The 24743-nt window shown below is 44.8% G+C and overlaps 1 protein-coding gene across 1 annotated transcript in view; it reads right to left on the bottom strand.

Moving 5' to 3' along the window:
- Window positions 1-24743, bottom strand: part of DNAI1 (dynein axonemal intermediate chain 1) — a 137963-nt gene that overhangs the window by 26631 nt on the left and 86589 nt on the right. Inside the window, exons 15-19 of the mRNA XM_077171822.1 lie at window positions 24626-24713; window positions 22717-22796; window positions 15950-16098; window positions 14746-14845; window positions 2266-2451 (exon numbers count right to left, since the gene is read on the bottom strand). Coding sequence (XP_077027937.1) covers window positions 2266-2451; window positions 14746-14845; window positions 15950-16098; window positions 22717-22796; window positions 24626-24713 — 603 coding nt within the window. The remainder of the gene's footprint in view (window positions 1-2265; window positions 2452-14745; window positions 14846-15949; window positions 16099-22716; window positions 22797-24625; window positions 24714-24743) is intronic.

The raw sequence follows: 24743 nt of genomic DNA on the forward strand, positions 1-24743 counted from the left end.
TGCAAACACAGCTGAAGGCTTGCTGCTAAGGACACAAAGGCTGGTGCTGGCAAAGGAAGGAGATAGGAGCACACACTGGATGGCACAGCCTGTTCTGACAGGGCTTGATGTCCCTCTGCTAAAACATTCTCTTCTATATCTTTCAGGGTGGCTGCAGTCAAGAAACCCCCACACACAACCAGTCATGCCTGAACATCCCTCCTTCCTCTCCACACGTGTGGGGAAGTTTTAGTTCAGTGTTCACTCTATCTCCAAACCTAACCAGGCCAGCAGAAGACAGATGGTTTAATAACATCAGAGCAGCAGAGTCCATTTCCATCCCATTTATACCTTGTGTGCGATGTAGTTACATGTTGGTTTATGGTCAGCAGTAAGCACTGGAGTTACTCCTAAACTCACAGTTTAGATTGCTTTGTCAACAACATGCAATTTGCCTTTAAAGAAGGTCAGCAAAGAGAAATGACAACATCCATAACTGCATGGAGGGCAGCTGCTGGCCACCAGGAGCAGAAGGAGATATTTGAATTCACACCTGAAGGACAGGATGCCACCCAGAGGGACCCAGACAAGCCCAAGAGGTGGCCAATGGGAACAACATAAAGTTCCAGGCCATGTGGAAGCTGCTGCATTTGGGTCAGGGCAGCCCCTGGTACCAGCACAGGCTGGGCATGAACAGCCCCAGAGCAGCCCTGCCCAGAAGGGCTTGGGGGTGCTGTGGGTGAGAGGCTGCACATGGCCCAGCCATGGCACTCACAGCCCAGAGAGCCAAACGTGTCCTGGGCTGCATCCAGAGCCCCGTGGGCAGCAGGGCAGGGAGGGGATTCTGCCCCTCTGCTCTGCTCTGCTGAGAGTTCTCAGGAGTTCTGAGCAACCTGGTCTAGGGGAAGGTATCCCTGCCCAGGGCAGGGGTTTGGAACTAGAGGGTCTTCTAGGTCTCTCCCAGACCAAACCCTTCTGTGACTGGCCCACAGTGCAGTGTTGCTGGGGACTGATCAGTCCACAGCTGGGGTGAAGAGGAGAGCAGCCACATTTATGTGTGTGTGACTCCTCTCCCCTGCTCAAGTCCTGTGTGGGCAGGGTCCATGGCAGACACTCTGTTCATCCATGCCCAGGAAGGACTCATAAATCACCAAGGAAACTTATCCTGAGTCAACCTGACGACAACCCAGAGAGCTTCGACAGTCTCAGTCTGAAGTTTTGCAGGAAATAGAAAAGTGTGAAGCATATGAGAGATTCTTCTCCCCAGCTTCCACACCTCAGCCCCAAACAAAGCGCCATGTTTTCTATGCCCTCTCTGCACAGGGAAGATTCACATTTCCAGCAGCAGCCAGCTGCAGGAACCTTTTTAAAATAATTTTGAAGACTCTGGAGTGACACTTGTGTGATTAGTTCCTGGCCAAAGACCCTGCCTAATACAGCAGACTAGTAGAGTATATAAAACATTTGGGAGTACATAAATAAAAGATGATCATCTTGAGAGATTGCTTTCTTGGATCAGTTCTAAAAAGCCTGAAACTGAAAGACTTCACTTAACACAAGACAACTGGATATGAGAATTGCAAGGGCGTAAAAGGACATTGCATTTACAGCCATTCAACTCATAGCTGGATGAAGACCAGAAAGAAAATCCAGTAATAGATCCATGTAAGAGATGCTATCATCCTTCACAATTGGCCCTCATGGATGGGTGAAAAAACACTTCACCAACCCAGAGAGGCAAATGTATCTCCTTGCTGTCACTTGAGACAAAGACTCCAAGTCTCCTTACATGTTAGATATGCTTGCTCATTTACGGGAAAGTTGACAGGGTGGTCAGGGACAGGCTCTGATGCAGGAGCACAAGAAAACAGGCAGCATGGTTTGTGTGGGAGGACTTGGGCAAGAGTTGGGCACTCCTTTACTTGATTTCAAGGAGTTTTGCAAATAAAACCCAAAACTCAGAAAATGTGTGAACTTTGGGAAACAAATGAACATCTGCAGAGCTTTTGGACCAGAGCTTGTCTGGACCATAGTGATGACTGGGGGCAGGAAACCCCCTTCCCACCAGTCCCCACTCCTTACCAGAAGCAAACTGAGTCTTCTTGCTCAAACAGGAACAGACACAAGGATTTAACATCTCAGTCATCCTACACAAAAGGCTTGAGGTAATTGTGAGTACCTTGCTAGAGAGAGAAGCTTTGCCAACACCCTTGCACGGAAGGAGAGGGGACAGTGACAAGGCCTGAAGAGACCTTCTGTGGCTGGGGGAACGCAGCTCATCCTTACCTTGGGCTTCTTGCGCAGGTTGGGAGAGAGCTTCAAGCAGGTGATGAGGCCTCGTTCATCTCCAACAATGATTACAGGGTCAGCAGGATTAAACTGCACATGTGTTGTTTTATTTTTCTTCTGGGTCACCACTAGCTGGGAGCAGAGAGGCTCAAGCTTATTAACGTTCAGATCAAACACATGGGCCTGGGGAAAAAAAAAAAACAAAGACCGCAAAAGGGATTAATTAGGCAAGAGCATCTCTCGGTGACAGAATGATGGCTGGAGAAATCAGAAAGAAAAGGTCCTGCTGATAAAACGTCCCAGCCACAGCACACAATTACCATCTGTGCTCAGGGTCTTCTTTTAAGTAACCAGTGTGCAGAAGTCAGCTGCTGCTTGTGAGAAGTGCCCCTCTCCTGCAGGGGCTCACAGACAAGGACCACTTCCCTGCTGTGGGTGCAAGCCTTGGCAAGTTTCCAGCTGATCTGGGCTGGAGAAGGCTCAGAGCCAGCACTGCTAACCCCACAGACCCTAATCTCCCTTCTCAGTGTGAGTAATGAGACAAACAGGCATTAAATCAGAGTCTAACACAGACTGATGCCCAAAATGGGGAATGCTGTCAGAAATTCTCATTACTGCTTATTACAGAACTCTCTAACATTTTCAGCTCAATAATAACAATGATAAAGACACAAACCAGTAAGTTATGGGGAAGTGATGAGGACAGCCATAGTATGATTAGAGTGTACCCTGGGGTAATGCCAGAGAAGAACAGGACAGCTTGGCAGCTCACTCTAGCCCAGACACTACACCTGCACATATGTCCTTCTCCCACAGCATTAGGAAAAGTGCCAGGAAATTAGCAAACAGGAAAGATGAGGATGGAGGGAGAGAGGCCCCAGGACCCACTCAGGCAGGAGTCCCACTGGCAGGGACTTCAGACCTCTGGCCCAGTGACACAGACCTGCCACATCCCCAGCTGCACAATAATGCATATTTCATTGCGCAGAGGAAAGAGGGGTAGTTACTTGAGAGAATGAATTAACTTTACATTATCTCCCAATAATTGCAATTAGCTCCACTTACTGATACAGGCTGCAGAGGCTAATAAAACATGATGTGCCTCTCTCACCCAGGGCTGAGGTGAGCCATTTCCAGCATCCTGAATTTCCACCTGGTATCCACCATGAAGACTTTCAGCCTTATGCTTTTCTTCCCTTTTCTGTCTTCAGAAAAATTAGGAAGAGAATGCTTTATGCTAACAAGTACAGTGGGAATATAGAGGAAATTAGAACTGAACTACTTGAAAACCTCCTTCCAGCTGTGTCTTGTTTACCAGCACTTAAGAGACAAAGGAAACATGTAATTTCAACAGTATGCCATGCTGACAATTTGAATCTAGGAATTATCTGAAATCAGACAATGCTGCTCTATAAAAGCTTATTCCAAAGAGTGTGGAAGGTATCAAATCACTACATGTACTTTCCCATTATGCACCAATGAGTCAGTGAATTTTATCTGAATCCATTTATAGCATAGAGCTGGACCAAGTGCAAGCACATGTCCCAGGCAGTCTCATGAGCTGCTGTGTCTTCATAGGAGTAAAAGTCTAGGAATTTGTGATGTCCTTGGTCTGAGCAGGAGAACAAAAGTCTTACAGATGCAAAAAATAAGAAAAGGAACACTGCTTCCAGACTGAAGTAAAATAAAATGGGAAAGAGCTTGTGTCAAGACATATTTCGAAGAAATCCATGACAGTAGAAGGGAATAAAAAGCATCAGCCACAGACAAGGATTTGCAGTTTGGAGAGCCCTTCCCTAGTCAGCAGAAGCATAGGTGAAAGCACAGCAGCATTTTTATCTGTTCAAATTACTAGATGCCAGCATTACATTGTGAATTTTGACCTGACACTTGAGGTCTCAAAGTCCAGCAAAGGTAACTTCAATATCCTGCCTCTCAACACAAATCAAGGTGGCTCTTCTGGCTTGTATTTTACACCTGCTGTCTTACTTTCTCAGAAAATAAACAAGCACTCTTTCAAGCATATCAGTATCCCACAAGCCACACTCATTAAAGATCTGATTTCTTGCCTTCATAGAATACATTCTTATTAATTTAGTAATCTAAGAGCCTGGGAAATGCTCACTGATTGAGTAGCACCATTTAATCTAGGGGGAAAAAAAAAAAGTGGCAGGGAATTGTGGCTAGGTTTCTTCTTGGCAGCCAGGTCTGCACTGCTCTCTGTAAGGCTGTCAATGTACCCCCCTCACACATCCTGCCCAGCCCTGCACTGGAGAAAGATGGCATGGCCAAAGGCTCAGTGCTGGAGTGCTGAGCAATTTAAATTACTCTGGGTGAGGCTGTTTCTCAAAAATGTCACGAACAGCCCAGACAAGCACAATGCCTGGGACAAGAACTTGAAACCATCAGCAATGTGGAGAAGGTCAAAAGCAAACAAGTTTATGAATGTTCCTACTATAAAGCTCCTCTTTTATGAGCTTCTAAACAAATGGGCTTGTTTTCCTTTGCCAAGGGAATAGTGGAAAAGAACAAACTATTTCAGTTCTTCAGCTGGAAACATCAGCCTCCTATCAGCTGTCAGACACACCAGATGGAGGGGTGGGCCACAGGCACTGAGGAGGACTTCAGAGGCTCTGACTTAAACACTCACAGCTACTCTTAGGAGAAAGGGAAATGGGGTCAGAGCAACACTGCTTTTGACCCTTTGGGAGTAGCCTAAAAGGAGTACAGGGCTTCCCACAGTACTTGAGGCAGGTTAATAGTGCTGCAAAGCAGCAGAGCTGCATGTGGCCAGCACCATCTGTAGAGCTGCCTTTTTGCTCAAAGAATGGAGACTGAAAACCTGCAGCTCTCCTTGAGACTCAGTCCCCTAGCCACAGAGTCCCTAGATCCCTGCTCTGCTGGCTCAGAGATTAAGGACTATGGAGTGGGATCCAGCTGGATCTCCCATCACAGAGAATCACTAACAACACACAGTTTTCTCTCCATCCCACTGCCAGGGTGGCCCCAGCCCCAAGACCACTGCCTGCACACACAAGGCCTCTCAGCTCTTGCCAGATGAGCCCTCTCAGAGTCTGTGACCCAGAGAAGAGCAACCATGACCCACACAAGTGCTACCCAACCCCAGGTGTGACTCAAGTACCAAATTCATGGGGAGCCAGGATGACCAGAGCCAGAACAACATCCAAACCCTCCCTCATGGAGCACAGGTTCCAGGGCAGGTACCCATCCAGCAGCACCCAGACAAGAACTGATACTCAGACACTGTCAGGCAGCCGGTACAAAAGGGCATTTTTATAAAATGTTACTTGTGTCATTATCCTTTCAGAGTTTACAAACCAGTGAGAGTCCTTTTCTGCCAGCTGTGCATGCCTCTTCTCATGCTGTTGAGGCTGGTCCCTCACTGCAGGTGCCGAGACCTGGGGCCATCACATTTGCTCACCCACATTTGTTCATCCAGGAGCAATTTAGAAACTAAAGAGTGAAGGTTTCAAACCTCTGGTTTTCAGACCTCAATAATGTTTCCATTTTGGTGTACATCAGCAGGGAAGGAGGCAAAAGCCTCCTGACAAGCTCATTTCAATACCTTCTGCAGACTCTGTAAAACAAGTGAGGAATCTGGAGCACCTGCTGCTTGCAGACCACAGCAGACACCTTATTTTTTTCTGCTAATGAGCTAAAAAAACAGTGAGTAAGGGCATTTCAGTTCATTTTAACAGATTACTTAGGAACAATATGTGGTCACTTGCTTAAAGGAGCATAAATCAGACTCCAAGAACAAGAAACATGGAAAAAGGCACAAAGAGAGATGTAAAAAAAATCTGAAAATGTCTGAAATAGGAAAGTGCAAGAATTCCCTTCTGTTTCACCCATAACTACAGGAGAATAAAACTCTGGACAGTAACCAATTACTCTGACAGCAATTTTATTTATGATCCTCGTAAACCTCTGTGCCTGTTCCAGGAAAGCAGAGGAGAAGATGTAGCATCTTCCAAATGAAGCCCAAGCTGCTGAGTTAAGCAGCTCCTTGCAGCATGGGGATTTATGAGCTGGTATCAACCACAATCAAAAGAAACCTAGACCCACAGTACTGAAGTGCTGGACAGGCTGGTAGTAGATAAGCCAGGCAGATGTTCAAAGTAAATTTCTTGATGGAAGGGCAGCAATTCTGCTAATTCCCTGAAAACAAGCACTGAGCCCATTTTCCTCTGAGGTGGGACCAAGTGAATTCAGCAGTTTCTGATGCTTTTTATCCAATTAGAACAATTTTAAACTGCCATCACAGTAACAACAGAGTTCCTCTTCATGCTTGATGTACAGGCAATAATGGATCTAAGTCTATTGTGTCACTGTTGCAGAAAATGTTTGACATAAACGAGCTGCTTTGATGCTTGACTTCCCAACAGCCAGAGAAGAAATCCAGCTCAGTCTTATCCAGACCAACAGCTCCTCTGTCTATAAATCACGCTAATGAATTCCACTTCCTAAAATCCAGCTGTTCCCCACTGCAACTCCACACAGCTCCTCTGCAAGCATGGCACAGTGCATGTCCAAGGCAAGTACCACAGCTCCAGCAACAAACCATATTCGGAGTTTTGGACTTATTTTCCCCCACCTGCTCTACCAACTGCACTTATAGCTTGAAAGCCAGCCTTGGCTCTCATCTGCTTGGTGCCTCTGGGGTGACTTGGGCCCCTCTGTCCTTACGCCCTTTTGCTCCCTGCCCTGAGGCAACAGGAAGGGAAATGCAAGGGGATGTGGGGGGAAGAAGAACACTTGGCAGAACTTCTCTACCAGTAAAACAAATACTTAATTTTTGTGGCTCATGAAGAAGAGAGCTGAAGGGCTGCTTTGACTGACACTGTCTTTATTTTGTCCTCAAACTGAATTTGCCATGGCTGGAGCCTTTCCTGTATTTTTATTCCACTCTTACAAGCCTTCCTTCCCCAGCAGTGGGCTAGCATGTTCAAAAACACCCTGATGGCATCCAGAAACAAGACTGGGGGGAAATATATATATATATATATATATATGTGTAAGAACAAGGCAGATATGCCTGGTAACTTGGCAACAAAGAATAAAATCAGTGTAAGAGCAAAAGGTGGGGGATAATTTAATACCATGCTGCCCTTTACCAGTTGACATCTCTTTCAGAGCTTGGCTTTCACTGTCCTTTTGATCGATTTACCTCATTTTCTTGACTGAATCATGATCCCTCATCCATTCGCAAGCTCCACAGATGATTTGTTTCAAACTCTCAGGTAATACATTTAACAAGTGGGCAGGCCACCTCCAGACTCTGTCTAGCACCATGGCAGCTACTGGAGCATGCCAAAGGCACGGGGCAGGCAGGGCAGCCCAGCCTGCTCTGCACTGGAGACCTAAGTTTGCTTGATTTCTATAATGCCACTGTAGCAAGAACAGGTTGCAATACAGTTAATTTTCCCAAACAGGACATTTTTCATTTACAAATGAATGTTGCAAGACAGTTCTTGGTCCCTCTGACACACAGGGCAGTCTGGGTCCTGGCAGGAGTAAAGGAGACCTGACTCAGAAAACATTCATTGCCTTCTGCAATGACAACACAGGAATCCTGAACCTCAGTGGTCCTAATCATAAAATTCATGAAATTCATAAATTTCACAGCACTTTCATGCTACTGGTGAAAGATCAGGCTCCAGCTCTGTTACAGGTATGTTCAGAGGCAGCTTTCTGCTTGGAGGATGGGCAGGCATGTGTGAAATCCACTTCTTGGGCTGAGCCAGCTGCATGTTCTGAGGTATGGGAGAGGGCTAAGCACATCTCTCTGTCCTGCAGCATCCCAGCCTCATGTGCTTCAGGGCACATGACACAGCAGGGAAAAGAATGCCTGTCACCTGACCTAACTGTAGGGCTGCATCTCTTATCTTTTCCTCATTCAGTAAGAACTGGGTCATTCCCAATTTGACATGGTAGGAAAACAGCATCAGCCTTAGGTGATTTGACTCAGCTCCCACAAATCAGTAAGAAATCAAAGCCTCAGCATGTAGAAGAGCTGCTATTCATTCAGACAAGCTGAGGACCATTTGGCCTCTTCTGGAAACCCCAAGACATTGTTTTGCAAGAAAGTGCTTGTTTATCCAAGCTGAATTCCTTGTCAGTCACCAGTTCTGCCAGCCTGGCTCTCCCCTGAATGCCTCAGTGATTAGGATAAAGCAGTGTTCCTGAAGTTAACCTGTAAGCATGGCCTACATCCCCTTCCTCTGACCTACCAGCCCTGTTACTCTTAAGAACAGCATTTGATTGGTTTTATGTGATACAGCCTTAGTGAAACCTTACTAGACTGCCTGCTCCTTGATCTACCAGTGCTCACAAACAGAACAACCAATGATTTGTCCCAGATCTTTCTGGGTACCTTGTTTAGGCTGGCTAATCTCTTCTGCACTGTCACAGTACTGAATACTGGGCAAAGAGTCTTTCTTTCCACTCCGCTGACACTTCCCTATTCTTACATCCACCACAAATACCTGATAAAGAACAGGGAGATGGTTTCAACCAGTCCTTTAAGAGCCCCAGGGCACATCTCCCAAGGCTGAGCTGCCTGAATACACCCCCCAGCCGTGCCAGTCCTCCTGTGCTCTCCCTGCTGTGACCCACAGTCATTCAGTCCCTGATGCCAGGCTGAAGCTTCATCGTTTCTCATGCTGGCAGGGTCCTGGCCATGCCAGAGAGAGTCAGCACTGCAGCCTGGGGCAAGGGCAGGCAGTGGCACAAGAAAGGGCAGCACCACATCTGATGGGAGAGGCACTCACTGGTCTCTGCCACCTGCACCCCATGGCAGCCCAGCAAAGCTGCTCTCAGGGCAGACACTGAACTGCCACGGTTTGGAGACTGGCATTTAAAGCGAACCTGCACAGATTGCAGGTCATTACAAAATGCCAAGGAATAAAGATCAAGGTTCAGGAGCTGCTGTCTCTGTACAGAAGGATTTGACAGACAGCTGGAGGCTCTCAGTGGCCAAAACAACAGAAGTCCAAACTTGCAAATTCAAACCTAAGTGAGGAGCCATTCCTAGCAGTGAATTAATTAATTAATTAAGAGCAGAGAGGGGCAGCTTTATAAACTCTTGCAGATTCTCCTGATGGACTCTGAGCCCCCAGTAGGTCTTTATGCAAAGTCTAACAGATTAATCAATACACAAAATCTTTTGAGATGCTGTCGAAGTAATTTTTTTGATTTACACACCCATGAAGCAGAAAAAGGCAAACTTGGATCCTGTGTGCCTGAGTGAACTAGTTAATCTCAGCAGATCAGTTTTGTCAAAATGCCATATTTCATAATCTGAAAGAGCAATGGCTTTAGTAATGAAAAATTGGCCTGTGAGCCTCTCTGCAAAAAAAACAATTCCTGTAAAGCCATCAACAAAAGGGGCTTAAATTTGACTTTGTGCTGAAACCAACTACAATGCTGATAAAGTCACCTCACCTGCAATCAGCAGCTAATGGATGTGAGTGAGCAGTAGCGTCCTGAGATGCCTGATGCTCATTTTGAGGCTTGGAGACCACTAGAGCACGCTATGATGGGAGGGGGGCTGCATCAGTACAGAGGTGAGGGCTCAGAGCCTGCCAGAGTAAACCAAAGTCTTCCAGGCCAGTTTTATTCCCTAAAAATAGCTGCTAGTGGAGAGAAATGCTGATGTACAAAGAGTCTGGTGGCAGAGGGAGGAGAATGGGGAACAGTCTAATTGGCACAAAGTGAAGGCAGCATTAATTTTGGGACTCTGACCATCTATCTCATTGAGCACTGACATGCCACCAGCCCTTGTTCTAAAGCTGACTCTCCAGCAGTCCACATCAATCTCAAAGATTCAGCAGGGAATAAGAATGAGCCTTTTAGGTTTTGCAGCAGAAGAAAATGAACAGTTTTACAAGAAACAGCCACTTATGCTGCAAATACAATTTCAAGGCCATTTTAAGAAAGCTCCCACCTGCTTCAGCCTGCTCAAAGGTCCTTTTGGGTGATGGCAAAGAGACTTATGCTCATTCAGTGTCTTCACACCCCTGCAATTGCCCTGGTCACGGTGCCAAGAGCCAGGAAAGACCCTGTCCCAGCCCTGCAGAGCTAGTGGTAGCCCCACAAGGTAAGGATAATCCCCCTGGGCTACTGCAGAAGGGGAGGAGGAAAGATTCAAATGCAGCAAGGGCATTTGTAGTTGTGTTCACTGCCCTGACATCTCTGGGCAAAAGTATAAGCAGATGAGAGGCCTGCTGGCACCCCTGATTCATGTCCCACAAGGAGAGGCAGGACTAAGTCAACAATGCTCAGGGAAATATTTGCAAGCCTGAAAGGTTTAACAACCCTCTTGTCTGCAAAACCATTCATGCTTTAAAGATAAAGTTTGGCTTTTGCTTCAAGTCCATGTTAAATGGGCAGCAAGTTTCTGCAAATTGCTCTGTGTACACTCACACATGTGCCAGCACTAAGCAAATGCTTCTCTCTTCACTGAGAAAGGATGGCATCAAGACCAGCTGGCAGAATAACATTGGCATGTTATCCTGCGAGTTAGATTCAACAGAAAGCTGGTCTTCAAGGCTCCACATTCAAAACAGTTGTACAAACAGTATAATAGGTTTATATAAGCAGGAAAGAGCACACTTGCTTCCTGAGCAGCAGCACAAACCATTAACTAACTTCCTGAAGGTTTGGGTTGTTTAAAGTATTTCACATCTTGAAAGGTCAACAGTTTCACTAATGGGGAAAATGGAGCAAATGTCTGACCAGTTTTCTCTGCAGAGTGAACACTGGGAATGGCATTTATCTTGAGGCTATCAATATTTACTACAGATGGTTATAACAGGACCCTCCTCTTGCTGCATTAGTAATGAATAACACAGCCCACAAAAACACGAGAGAGAATGCACTTGTACTGTGTACAAGCCTGTGGTAAAACCCCTGGGATCCTCCTTTTCACACAGGACATTTCATAGGGTCATAGGATTAGAAGGCAATTCAGGTTGAAAGAGACTCACAGAAGTCCCTAACCTTCTGCTTAAAGAAGGGTCAAGCCTGAGGACAGATGTGGTTTTAAGGGCTCTGTCTAATCTGATCTTGAAGCCTTCCACAGGCAGAAACAGCACAGCCTCTCTGAGCAAGCTATTTCACTACCTGACTGCCTTGAGAGCTAAAGTTTTTCCCATATATCCAGCCCAAACCCCTCATTTCAACTCACTTGAGCTGCTGTGTGTCATCATCGGTTCATGTGCTGCTGTGAAGATCTTGGCTCAAACGTCTCAGTGACCTCCTTGAAGGTACTGGCAGGGCTCCTTCTCCAGGCTGAAAAAGCCCAGCTTGACCACACCATCACACCCATTGCTTATGGCAGCTATGGCCCACAGCCTGGGATCCAGCCAGGGGCACACTTGTGATATGAGTCTTTGGCTTTTTTAAGAGGTGTGCCAATTCATGCATGAATTCTGCACACACAGAAGCCGACGAAATGTCAACATCATTTCCTTCTTTAATGAAAGTAAAGTAAAAGAAGACCAAGACGAGATTTCAGGAATGAATCCCAGTTTTACATGTTTCAATTTTTTTTTTATACTTTAAATGTAAGTTTAAGATGGACCTACAGCAAACTCCCAAAAGCAAATACTTCTAAATGCTGCAGGATTGAATTAAATCCCTTCCATTTCTCTGCCCTCTGTCCTTACAATAAGCTGACCAATATCTCCACATTTCCTGTACCCTAAATGGAAATGTCCAGGTATTCAAATCCACCTCCATTTTTTTTATTTCCAAAGTGGGTCTCTCATCCCAGCATTTCTTCCTGACAGGCATTTTAACATCTACAACACAAGGTGCTCTCTTTTATGAATCTCTGTTAATGATCTTTCTGAAATAAAATGATCAGCAAGCAGAGCAGGAAACTAAGGAAATTAACCAGAACATGATGGAGAGCAATAGTAGCAGCTATTATCCACTGCACCAGCAGTGGAATGTGCACACTTGGGTTATTTATGAAGAGCAGTGCTGTCCAAAGCAGATGCCCAGCTGCCAACAAACACATTTTATCATAATGACCCTGATATTTACAGCTTTTATTAAATCCCTACCTCCTGGATTCATGGGGATTAAGAGATTTTTATATACTAAAATGCCCCAATTTCCAAGTCAATCTTAAGGGGCTCATACACGTTTTGGACATACAGTATCAGCTCGAATAAGGAAAAGTGTATTACAAAATGTGCCAGGTATCTCTTGAAGACTGCAATTAGGCCCTGATTTTAAAACCACCTCCAGGCAACCTTCAAATTTTGCAGGCATGATTATGTGCAGATGCCAAGACAGAGGCTGTTCACAAACAGGAGGCCTTTAATGTTTTATTTTCTGGCTTCATGTTCTGTATTTTTCTGTTCTGGAGAATCATAGAACATCCTGTTAATGCAGATTTTTTCCCCGGCATTAATGGAGCCTGCCCTTTGCAAAGCACTGAGTTATTCACAAGTGCACTCTGCTACAAAGTGGAATATGTCCAGAATAGAAAAGGCTGTAAACAACTATTTATTCCACTTCCACTGCAGATCTAGAAGGTTCTGTTCAATCATAGCAACTAAGCTATGTCTCAGACACACCCTCCTGCAGTCAGCATGGTTGGCAGCTATTACAGAGACCCAAGATTCCTGACAGCATCAGCCCTGGCAAGCCTACTGCAGTAGGAAAGCAGCTCCTGCCTGGACCTGTCCTGCTACCCAGCCCAGTTTTGGGCTGATCCTGGTTGCTGGCCACTCTCCTCAGAGTTTGGGATAGAAGGCATGAAGCAGAATTAGATCCTGTTAAATTAGGTTCTGTTTAGGATTACTGAATTAGATCCAAGGATAGCCAAGTGAGATGCCATAGTGCAGTGCTGCCAACTCAAACAGGCTTTTGCCTTATCAGCAGCCTCATAGAGACTCCAGGTCCATGGAAGCTGTGGCTAATGTGGCTAAGACAAGCTGAGAGTGGGATGGGAGGACCCCACAGTGCCAACTCTTGCCAGGACCACAACAGTTTCTCTGCAGTAGGTAAAGCTCTGAGAAAGAGCACAAGTGGCATGAGGCATCTCTAGAGATGAACTCACTGCCAAAACTTGACCACGTAACTATGAGATCCAAGTACACACAGTGTTTACCCTCCATCTGTTCATGCTGCCCAGCACATATCTCTGCCTGCAGACATCTCCATCCTTTTCCCCACAGGCACCAGGACTCAGCTGGGGTACCCACAGCTCTCAGCTCTGCTTACCCTAGCACTCAACTAAAGCTGTGACTGCCAGCAGAACCCCTGCACACACATGTCACTTGTGGAAAACAAGTCTGAGGATGTGACTGATGCACTGAACACACTCATTGCCCTCATGCAGGCCCTTCATTTGGTGTATGGGAGACTGGGGACAGACAGACTCACAAAAGAAGGACCCAATCCTGACCCTGACTGGGAAGGAAGAGCATCAACATTCCCTAGGCTGTGGCATCCTGAGCTTTCCAGGGAGAACAGGTGACCCAGTGAAGAGATTTCTATTGCTTAGGAAAGACAAATTCACAGCCTGAGCCAGCGTATCAGTGAAATTATTTTCTTGCTATAAAGGTTAAACTACAATAAAGTAGCCAAGGCATCAATTCAATGATAGGGATTCATAAAGGCTATCCTTTTGCTAGAGCAATTCTGGCCAAACTGCACAGTCTTTCTAATTTATAGCAGCTAAACATAAAGCTCATGGTATTAGAGCAATGCACTCTTACAGTATTCAACAAGTATTGATGGATAGCTACATGTCCTGGCTACTTGCCAAGCCCAAATTAACCATCTGAGCTACTGCAAGACATGGCTAGAGGCAAAAATATAACTGCCATCATGCCAGTATTAGGACTGATCTACAGAGTTCATTACCAAACTATTACTCTTAGAGACAGCCTCACATGGTGGAAAAATGCTGATTTTATCTAACTGGAACAAAGTTCTATGGGCTGACCCTGGGCATATTACTATAAATGATTTTTAAATATCAGTGTAAGTATATAACCACTTTATTCTATTGTTGCTCTACACCTTTAAAGCTCAGAATCAATTCCCTGATGTCAGCCTGTATAGGGGAGCTCTGATCTGGAACATTATCTCTCCATCCCCAGGGATGTACTGGGGATTTAATATTGAGGAAATTCAGTGTTTTAGTCATGCATAACCATGTGCAAGCTGCACACCTGCACTCACATGGTTAACAGGAGAGCAGGGAAAGACTTGTATTTGAAAGAATTTGCAACACCCACTTTGAGAAGGACTGAGAGATTAATGCCCAGGGATGTTTGTGCCAAAGGCAGGAAAGCATAGGAAAGGGTGGGTTTCTGCTGGTGGCTCCCTGATACGCCTGGCCAGGACTGGGCTGGCCCCATCCCATGCTCAGCCCTAATCTCCTTTGACTTCCTCTCAGCTCGAATCAGAGCAGTGTTGCTCCCAGCCTCTCACCTGGCCATCAATGGTGACTGCAGCAAACACCGTGGAGGAGTAAGGAGACCACGCAACATCCCCTACAGCAGTAGCCAAGTCATAAACAAACAGTGGAGTCCTATAAAAAAAGACACAGAGAGAAGAATTAATATAAATACATGCTACTCTGGAAGTGTAACACTGAGCCATGAACACCCGGCTGTTGCAGAAGCGGGAGATGGGGTATTTCTCTATGTCAGATAAGAGCCAGGGTGTGAGCCAAAGGCAAAGCTGAGCACCAATACAAATGGGTCAGGATTTGACCTGCTGCAATGAGAAGAGAGGTAGCATCTGTAGCTTTCTTTCTTTCTTTCTTTCTTTCTTTCTTTCTTTCTTTCTTTCTTTCTTTCTTTCTTTCTTTCTTTCTTTCTTTCTTTCTTTCTTTCTTTCTTTCTTTCTTTCTTTCTTTCTTTCTTTCTTTCTTTCTTTCTTTCTTTCTTTCTTTCTTTCTTTCTTTCTTTCTTTCTTTCTTTCTTTCTTTCTTTCTTTCTTTCTTTCTTTCTTTCTTTCTTTCTTTCTTTCTCTCTCTCTCTCTCTCTCTCTCTTTCTCTCTTCCTTTCTCTCTTTCTCTCTTTTTGAAAGCATTTTGAAAATTTCTTCCCAACACACACAGCAAGATGGAGTCTGTCTGGTTAATATTAATAATCATATGGGAAAAAATTATCTGGACTTCTGACAACAACATTGAATATTAGAGGAGTATTGGCAACAGAAGTATGTGACTCTGACTGATTTACAACAAAATCAATTTCCTGATTGAAACCAGACATTCCTTAACCACTAACCCTGAACTTCATTCCATATTTCAAAATGTTCCAAATTTGGTTTTTTTCTTCTCTGGCTCTTAGGAGGTTTCTGGTCCCTGAAGCTAGAAACCACTCCCTGACATTTCTCTGTAGCATTTTTCTGCCACAGTAGGTCCTGCCTGAAGGAAGCCAGATCTGAAGTAAAGCAGTCAGGCTCTGGGTTGACCATGCTGCTTGGCAAGTTACTGGAGCAGCCAATGCTGTATCTTATATCTCACACCTGGGGGGTACAAATCTGAGTACAAAAAATAAAAAAGCAATTAGCGTTATCAACACCTGGGAAGGAAACTGAGACTAAAGTATGGACAGAGTCAACGTGTGCTGCCGGCATGTCAGGCTGGACCTCCTCACCCACACCAGGACCCAGCAGGACTTACTTGATGGTGTGATCCCAGATCTTGACTGTCCAGTCAGAGCTGCAGGAAATGAAGACTTTCAGATGGAAGGGATTCCAGCTGACTGTGTCCACAGCCATGTGATGGGCTTCAAACACATCCAGAAACTGGCTTGAATAACTTTTTGAACACTGCAATGGAAAGAACTACTCAGTAATCAGAGCTAGACCTCCTGAAGCTTAAATTCATGTAGGAAGATGCCTCTGATTATTTGTATGGCCTCTCAGGATCTTCTGGGCTGGCTGGGAAGAGGCAGCTGGTGCCCAGAGGTGCTACAGAAAATCAATAATTTAGCACATGCTGTTTCACCCCACTTGCAGGCAACATCCTGCTCCCCCCTGCAACACACAGAGATAGGCACTGAAGTTGTCTGTTTGGATTTAAACAGCCAGGCCCCCGAGACCATTCTCCACTGTGGGAGCTATATTGCCTTCCTGCCAGCCTGGGCTCCTGCTGTGCTTCTCCTGCATAGAAGGTTCACAAGAAAGGCAGGGGAGAATGTCCCTGTGCTGCTCAGGAGCACTGTGTGCTCACAGCACTGTGTTCTGCTCAGAAGCACAAATGCCCACAGCGTTGTGTGCATCTGAAGTGTCACAGTTAAAGCCTCCAGGAACAATGCTCTCAGCACAAGAATGTCTTACCAGTCCCTTTGACTCTAAATACTTTGGAAAGATGCTCCAAGTCCTCTCCTGTCACCACCCTGGACAGCCTGCTCAGAGAACCTGCCCCATTGTACGACTCTGCAGCTCTTTCTGTTGTGCCACTTGAGACTTCCCAGAGCAGTGTGAGAACCACAGAGGCTGTCCAGGACTCAGGCATGTCCCTGACAGGCCAGGGGGCCCCACTGAATAGCAGCCAACAGCAGCCTGTGAGCTGGACAATGCCTACACAGACATGCAAGGGTCAGACCAGCAGCATCACAGCTGTGGGTGCTGCTGAACTGCAAAATGAAGGATGTCTTTAAGAGATGGAAAAGGAAAACATTTGGGACCCTTGGAAAAGTCACTTTGCGTGTGAGCTTATGAAGCAGGGAGAAGTTACAATCTAATTGGCTGCAAGGGGACTTGATCCAGATCCTGTCAGTTCTGTGTACATGGAAATTTTAGGTTATCCTCCCCAAACCTCCTTCCCTCCAAGCACGTTAGAGGCTTCCTTTACTAGCAACAGAGACTCCATCTCAAATGAAATGTCCTTTTGCTTGTGTTCTCACACAAGCTGTATTCATAAAGCAGCTTGGAGTTAGTTTCAGGATTTTCTGTTGGTTTCCCTCACTACTGTCACAGCAATGACTTTTCTTTACTCCCTACTGAATGCAGCACCACATCATCTGCACAAGCAGCAGGATTGCTGAAGTGTTACATGACTTTAACCCTTGCAAAGCAAAGATCTAACTAATCTTAAGGCTTAACTGTTTATCACAAGTGACACTTACTGTCTGGGTACTGTTCACTGATGCAGGCACTGGAATAAGGCTGCTAAACCGTTCCACAGTAGCAGCTCCTACATCCCTGAGAGGCTTGTTGTGAAAGGAAATGGAAACAAGAAAGTGGCTCCTGTCCCATTGAGATTTACTGACAGTATCTATAGCTTGCTAATAGTTTATTGCACTGTGTTGCTTCCCCTGCATTTAATCGTGGGGCAGAAATCTCCTTTAATGCCATGTTTCATAACATTACTTCAAAATTCCTAATGTTCAGCCACCAGGAAAATCGGTACTTGGCTTGTTTTGAAAGTCACTTTGCTGGAAACAGACAGGATGGGTCACAAGTAATTAACACAAGAGAGAAGCTGCTTTGTCCATCTGTCCTTTCAAGTGTGTGGATTGAATGTCCCTAATACCTGAGAACTTTGAAGAGTGAGATGTTAACCAGATTTGTCTGCCTCCAACAGAACTGTAATGCTCAGTGCCCTGTTTTCAAAGGCTTGTGGGGGCTAAGCCCTTGATCAGTGTAGCTCTCTGGGCACTGGTGCAGGAGATCCATCATGCTCTGGGATGTGCTGATCTACAGAACTGCCTTTGCAATCTCCATGATATGAAAGGGATCTGAATTTTTTTCTATGAAATCAGCAGCAAAAAGATTTGTGTAGGGCAGACTCCCACCTGTGTCCCTTGTGAGAAATGAACCTTGCATGTGTGCTTTAGCCTAAAGGCATCCACTGTGCTCTGGCAGTGCCTGCTAGCCCCACACCACATTAACCACAACCCTTCTCTGAGTGCAAGACAGGGTTGCTTTCTTCCCAAGATGCATTTTGAAGAAACACCACAAACTCGAGAAAAAGCTCAGAAAAGAAATATGACTTTAACAAATAAAAACAGTTTCTGAGCTAACTAGAACTGCTGGGGAAGTCTTTCCCTACTATTCAGTTAAAGAACCTACAATTATTAGATATGTCAGTATGAAAACAGAGCCATTGGAATATGTGACACCTCAGTCCTGACAGGAGAGCTCTAAAGAGGATGACTAGATTCAGAGAGAAGGAATTTGTGCAGCCTCTCTGATCTTCTAGAGCACTGTTCAAATTTGCTGGGAGTGTTTTTCTCCTACTTAAATGATGGTAGATGTGTTTGAATGGTAAACAGTATTTTTATGATGAGACAGAAATGCAAAAATACGTCTATGGGAATACAGGAAACCAGTCAAAGATGACTCTTGACAAGGCTACAAAACATGGGGGAGGAATACTGTGAGAAAAGGAGAACTCTGAGGACACAAAACTTATGAATAATCTTCATCAACAGCACTTCAGTTTACGCTAGACGTTAGTCTGACACAAAACTCTCCCACATACCTGGTGAATTGGTGGTTATTACTGTCCTTATAAGGCAGAGAGTTTCTTCAGTTCACTAACAGGAACACAGAGAATCTACGCAATGCAGAAATCCAAGAGCAATGTTTTTTCAGAGAAGGTTTGTAGATGGCAAGAGAAAGGCAGTACTGCCCAACACTGGCACTTTCTCAGGACACCCAGATGCTCGTTAGAAACCAGACACAAACGTGTCCCATGTTGTGGTGGACAAGCTGTCACAAGCTACACCAGATGCTCTCCTGGTTTTAGCTCAGTGACTGCTTGTACAGATCTGTAACAGAAATGCTGAGATTTGCAGAAAGGCTCACAAGTAGAAACCAAGGCACATGAACAGAGGGAAGAACAGTAGGAAATGATAAGAGAAATAACCTCTGGTAATTGATGAAAAATTCAGTCAGTCCAGGGACTAGACAACCAGACAAAACACAGACAGAAGCCCCAAAGATAAGGTGGTGAGAAGATGAAGAATAGAAAGAACAGAACTCAAACCATAAAATATTCAGACAATGAAAACAACTTTGCCTAATACAAAGCAAGGCTGAACACTGAGGCAAATGATCTCTCTATTACTAAAGGGTCACTGGAAGTCAGAGCCTGTCCAGAAAACAGTTTGTCATCCTGTTTTAGGGAAATCTCAAGTGATGTGATAAGGATTCAACAACCACCATCCTTTGTCATCTGTAATAATAATAATAATAATAATAATAATAATAATAATAATAATAATAATAATAATAATAATAATAATAATAATAATAATAATAATAATCCTGTCCCAAACAGAAAGATACAAATGTTCTGGTACACAGTATAAGAGAATGAGTATGAGTGAAATTAGTTTTCTTTAAAATTAGAATAACCTTTTCTTCTAGTCAGTCTTGCACTAGGTTTTATTATATTCATTTGTTACTCTCAAGAAAACTGCCTAACACTGAAAAAAACCCAAAGCCTTTCTTACATGAGTGTATTCAAATTTTTTCACAATTTTTCTATTGAAGGTCTGTTTATTGGAAGTTATTCTGACCAGAGACTTAGAGTCACAATGTTTCAACATGAATCTCAGAGACCATACTTTTTGATGTCAAGCCGAACAATTCCTAAACAGCAAGAAAGATATGCAAAAAAGCATTCAGAATTGCGTTACAGAATCATATTAATTCAGAAACAGTTTCTCCTCTACAAAAAAGGGCAATAGATTAGTCTGTGTGTAATTTAGATAATGATTTCTTGGCTTCAGAAACACTATTAACGAAGCCTTTTTCAGAACTTGATCATAATTGTTCTGCAGCTAAAGAATTAACATATTATCACACTATTTGTGGGCATGCCTGCTTTCTGGGGAAATAAAAAAAAAGTTTCTCTGGAATTCACTTTCCAATTTATTTAATAAATAATCTAAAATTTAGCCCGTGGGGAGAGCAGCCCGTGTTTGATCCCTGACTCAGACAGCACGTGAGCAGTCTGTCCATCTCACTCAAGATGCAAGAGCAGCACAGAGATCTGAGCAGCTCACTCCTGCTCAGTGCAGCCACAGGACCTGAGAGCTGCTCAGGCTGCTGTGGGACTGTCCCTGTTCCCAGTATCCAGGTGGAGCAAGGCTGCAGGAGACAGTCCATGGGCAGCTCCAGTAAGGGGTTCAGATGTGCAGTATTTCAGTAAAGTATGTGATGAAGGTGTGTGGTATTCCTTGAAAAATGTCTGGAGCAGCAGCTGACCCCAAAGCTTTTGAAACTGCTTGTAGCAAGCTCTTGGGGGATGCTAAGGGTGAACTTTCCCCATGTTTTTTGTAGATACTGTGAAAGCCTGTTCATGCTACACACAAGATTTCTCTTCCCTGTGTTGACCCTGACTGTCAGATTGAAGGTAGGCTCATAGGCTCTTCCTGCCTGTGGGAACAGCAAGGTTTTATAGGGATGGGTTGCACGATGTGAGAATGGTCACTTTTCACTGAGGTTCATCAATGCAAGAATGTTGCTTAGCAATAACCCTGACAATGAAAGGGAGATGCTACGTATCAGTATCTCTCCACATTTGTCCACACAAGAATGCTAAAATATCTGCATGGCTTCATGGCTGAGATCACTTCTTATGTTAAAACCCCATGCTAGTTCTAGTTTCACTGAAAATTATCTAAGGCAGAAACACCTACAGCTTTTTCAATGCCAAACTGTCCCCTGACCAGTGCTCCTCCATGAAGAGTTTCCTTTCCTGTGTAACTCAGCCAGGACACAATTCTGAATATTTCTCCTGATGGCTCTCACACTGACACCCACTGCCACACTGACCTACATCCATCACTCACCCAAACACAGATGAATTTAAAACCTGTGGTTCCTTACTGCCTTTTGATCAGACTAAACACAACAGTACCCATCAATTTAGAGTTCAATACCCAGGGTACCAACTCTTGTGGGTGACCAGACAAGCCAGAACATCTGCCCATGACTGTATGGACATTTTGTGCTATGAAACCAACAAAAAAACAGTGCACCTACCCACTGCCCACTGCCAACAGCTCAGCTGCCCACTCCTCCCACCTCCCTTCTGTACCTATCTTGTCCAAAGCAAGTGAGCACTACTCAGAAATCCTCCCTAGATACTGCCTGGCAGAGGGAGAGATTTCAATCTCCCTCTGCAAGGGATACATATTTGTTAGCATATCTTGCCTAAATGATCGATACTGATTTCAGGATATGATTTCCTTTGGGTCATTATTCTGTTTCAGGTTCATTATGCAGGTGGGATATGTGGGAAGGAGTTCAGATCATCCTCTAGGGATGGCTGGATGCATCTGCTCTGCAGGTCAGCCTCCTGACTGTCCATCCCCCATGATGAGGGCTGGGGCTACAGGCTTAACAGAGCCCCAGAGCCAGTTCAGAGGAATGCTGTACAAATAACACTTGTATTAGGAAGGCACTACTGGCTTTATTTTCGAGGCTAAATACAGCAGAAATCAAAACTTCCTATTTTTAATTCAATTTCTCAAGAAAACATGATGCCTGTGTCCTTCTGTGTGCTCATCTCTCTTCACAAACAACTTTTGCCCTCACTGGCATTTTCAGCCAAAGCTGGCAGCATGTGGGATGTGGTAACATTAAGGTCTAACACATTCTGTGAAAAGCAATGGCCAGAGAGGACAAAACATCTGGGCAGCGTCCCCAGAGTGGGAAGGGCAAGCCCAGTGTGGCTGCTGCACTCAGCACACGGCTGGAGCTGGCTGGCTGACAGCTCCTGCCTGGCACTGGGAACCAAGGCACCAGGAGGGCACTGCAGGGGAGGTGGCCAGCACTGCCTGCAGGAAACAAGGGTTATAGCTGGAGGTGGGATCACTGAGCTGGGAACAGCGTGGGGTGATCTGGAGGAAGGTTTGGGTACGTAGCGATGGACCGGAGGTTCCTACCAGGAAGAAAGCAAGAAGAAAGTGGGACTGGGAAAGGATCTAGAAAGATCTTAGATGTCTTTTCCATCCTAAATGATTCTATGACTCTATGTGATTGTGGAAGGGAAGGGCTGCAGGATGCTACTCCGTAGGAAATACAGCTTCATTAGCCTGACTGCTCACAGGATAACAAGTCTAAAAAGGAAAAGAGATGATATTTTTCCTGCCATTTCCCCACAGTCATGGGGACAGAGGATCAACGCCTTTTAACTTCTGCTCTGATCCTACTTAGCACTTCACTTGCACAGCTGCAGTCTGCCAAGCATTTTCTGGGATGCAGTTTGCATGAAAAAAATAGGGTCTTAATTGGGTCTGTGCAGAGAGCTCCCTGTGACCCTCTGCAGTGCTGCTCTGGTCTCAGGCTCACCACAGGCATCCCAGGGCAGGACCAGGCTCTGAAGCTGTACTTTGCTGCCACCTGAGCAAACAGTTCAGATGATGAGCCTGAAAGACACACATGGGTCAGGGGATGTAAAACAAAGGATAAAGAAATATTTTTTACCTTATAGATCTTGCCCTCTTCAGTACCAACGAGAAACAAATAGTCTATCTTTTTGTGAAAATCAAAGGATATCCCACTGCCTGTTAGCAAAAAAAAAAAAAAGGTCTGTCACATAGAGAATTGGTTCAGCCGGCCAAAACATGCTTCCTGCCTATGGTAAACACACACTGCCTGTGTTTTCAGAAGTGATTTCTTAGCCAGAAGCTCCCAAAATAAATCAGACACCCCCTCTGCTAAACTTTCCAAGCTGTCCATGTCCCCAAGACCTGCAATTTGAACAGCCACCCCAGAGACATGTAAAAGGGTACTGAAAGAACCAAAAGGTAACCAGAAACCACTTTAGCCTAGGATTCATTTTACTAAGAGTCAAAAATACCTGGTGCAAACATAAATATTGTAAGGATCTGGCACCTCCTCTTGGGGAAGAACAGATCTTTTCTGTTTGTTTAGTATCCACAAAAATGTAAGTGGTTTCCTATGCATAAAAGAGCCCAGTGAGAAAATACCCAACCATACCTTCCAGTGCTCTTTTTTCCCTTAATTCAGAATCCATTTAGCAGGCTCACTTCAGCAGAGCCAATAACAAAGAATGTGATTTGGGAAGAAATTCTTTGCTAGGGACAGAAGGATCCTGTTAATGTCAAAAGCCCTGAATTGTGCAACATTGTGAACTATGTTTAAAACAGGTGTCAACCACAAACAGGATGTGACTCATTGAGATTTTGTGGCTTCTGCTCCTGAGGCAGATGCATCACCATCCAAGAAAGCCATTTCACATGCTGGTGAAAGAAAATTTCAGCAGGGTTCTTGAATAGAAGATGGGATGTCTGTTGAGGCTGTCCCTACCAGCACGGATACCCACAGCAACCATCAGATGAGAAACAGGAACGAGCAGACAAGGCTCAGAGGCACACAGTTACAGAAACTTTCTGCACAGGCAGTTGTCTCAAGCATTATGTCTTTAACATTAACAAAATGTAGTTCTCAAAGGAATTGTTAGGGTAATTTCAACTCTCTAATACCATCTGCATTTTTAACATTCAAATAGATTGTTTAATATTCAAGACAAGTCTTTGAAAATCCATTTCCCAGTAAGAGTAACAAATAATCCCAAAGCCCTGAGAGTTCTGCAGTGTGCTGCTTTAGCTGGTTTCTTGCAACCTATTGTGGCACCACAAAGCTTCCCACAGCCTGTTCAGCAGTTACTAGCCTAGAAACACAGCAATCCTTAAAAGCAGAGCAAGGCTCTCCTCCAAACAGAGGTCTCATCTTCTCAGCCAAAAGCAGGTGTAGAAGGATGATAAGAGGATTCCTCAAGGACTTGGGCTTAGGACCTCCAGAGCTGACTCATCCCATCCTGTCTCAAGCGCAGGATGATCAGGATGAGAGGATTCAGCCTAGAAGGACTGCACTGACTCCACTTTGTATGGAGGGAGCCTAACATAGTAGCTCAGAATAGACACTGTGTTTTTACAGAGCCCAAACACAATGAGGCACATCCCAAAGCTGGCTGGGTGAACTGTGCACCCAGGAAAGGGCAGAGGTTGCTTTTCACCTTGATTTTGCCAGTCCAGATCAATGTCTGACAATAAGAACAAAACTGAGTTTTGACATAAACAGATATGTGCTTTATCCACAAAGAGATAGCCCAGTAAAATGGACATTTCTTGAATTAATGTTCAATTCATCTTTTTATGTAAGTAAAGGCAAAATGTAACCAGCAAAACTTGACTCAGTGGCCATTGCTCCAGACAGACTTTGCCCTACTGCATGATGAAAGCAAGGAGGCGTAACCCTCCTTTAGCTCCTTTCCATCTCAACACCCTGTTCCAAATTTAATTTCCCAGAATGACTGATTAGAGGCTTTGTGTCAGTAATTAATCAGCATGGCAAGGACTTGGGCTCTTACCAAGCGTTTGCAGCTGCAGCCCCTCTGGCCCCTGCATCGTTGTTTCATCTGCTGACAGCTTGATGACATCCATGTGAACCAGCTCATTCTGCAGGCAGAGGATATTCCACATGAATAG

The sequence above is a fragment of the Agelaius phoeniceus genome, chromosome Z (assembly GCF_051311805.1).
Source record: "Agelaius phoeniceus isolate bAgePho1 chromosome Z, bAgePho1.hap1, whole genome shotgun sequence".
NCBI lineage: Eukaryota > Metazoa > Chordata > Aves > Passeriformes > Icteridae > Agelaius > Agelaius phoeniceus.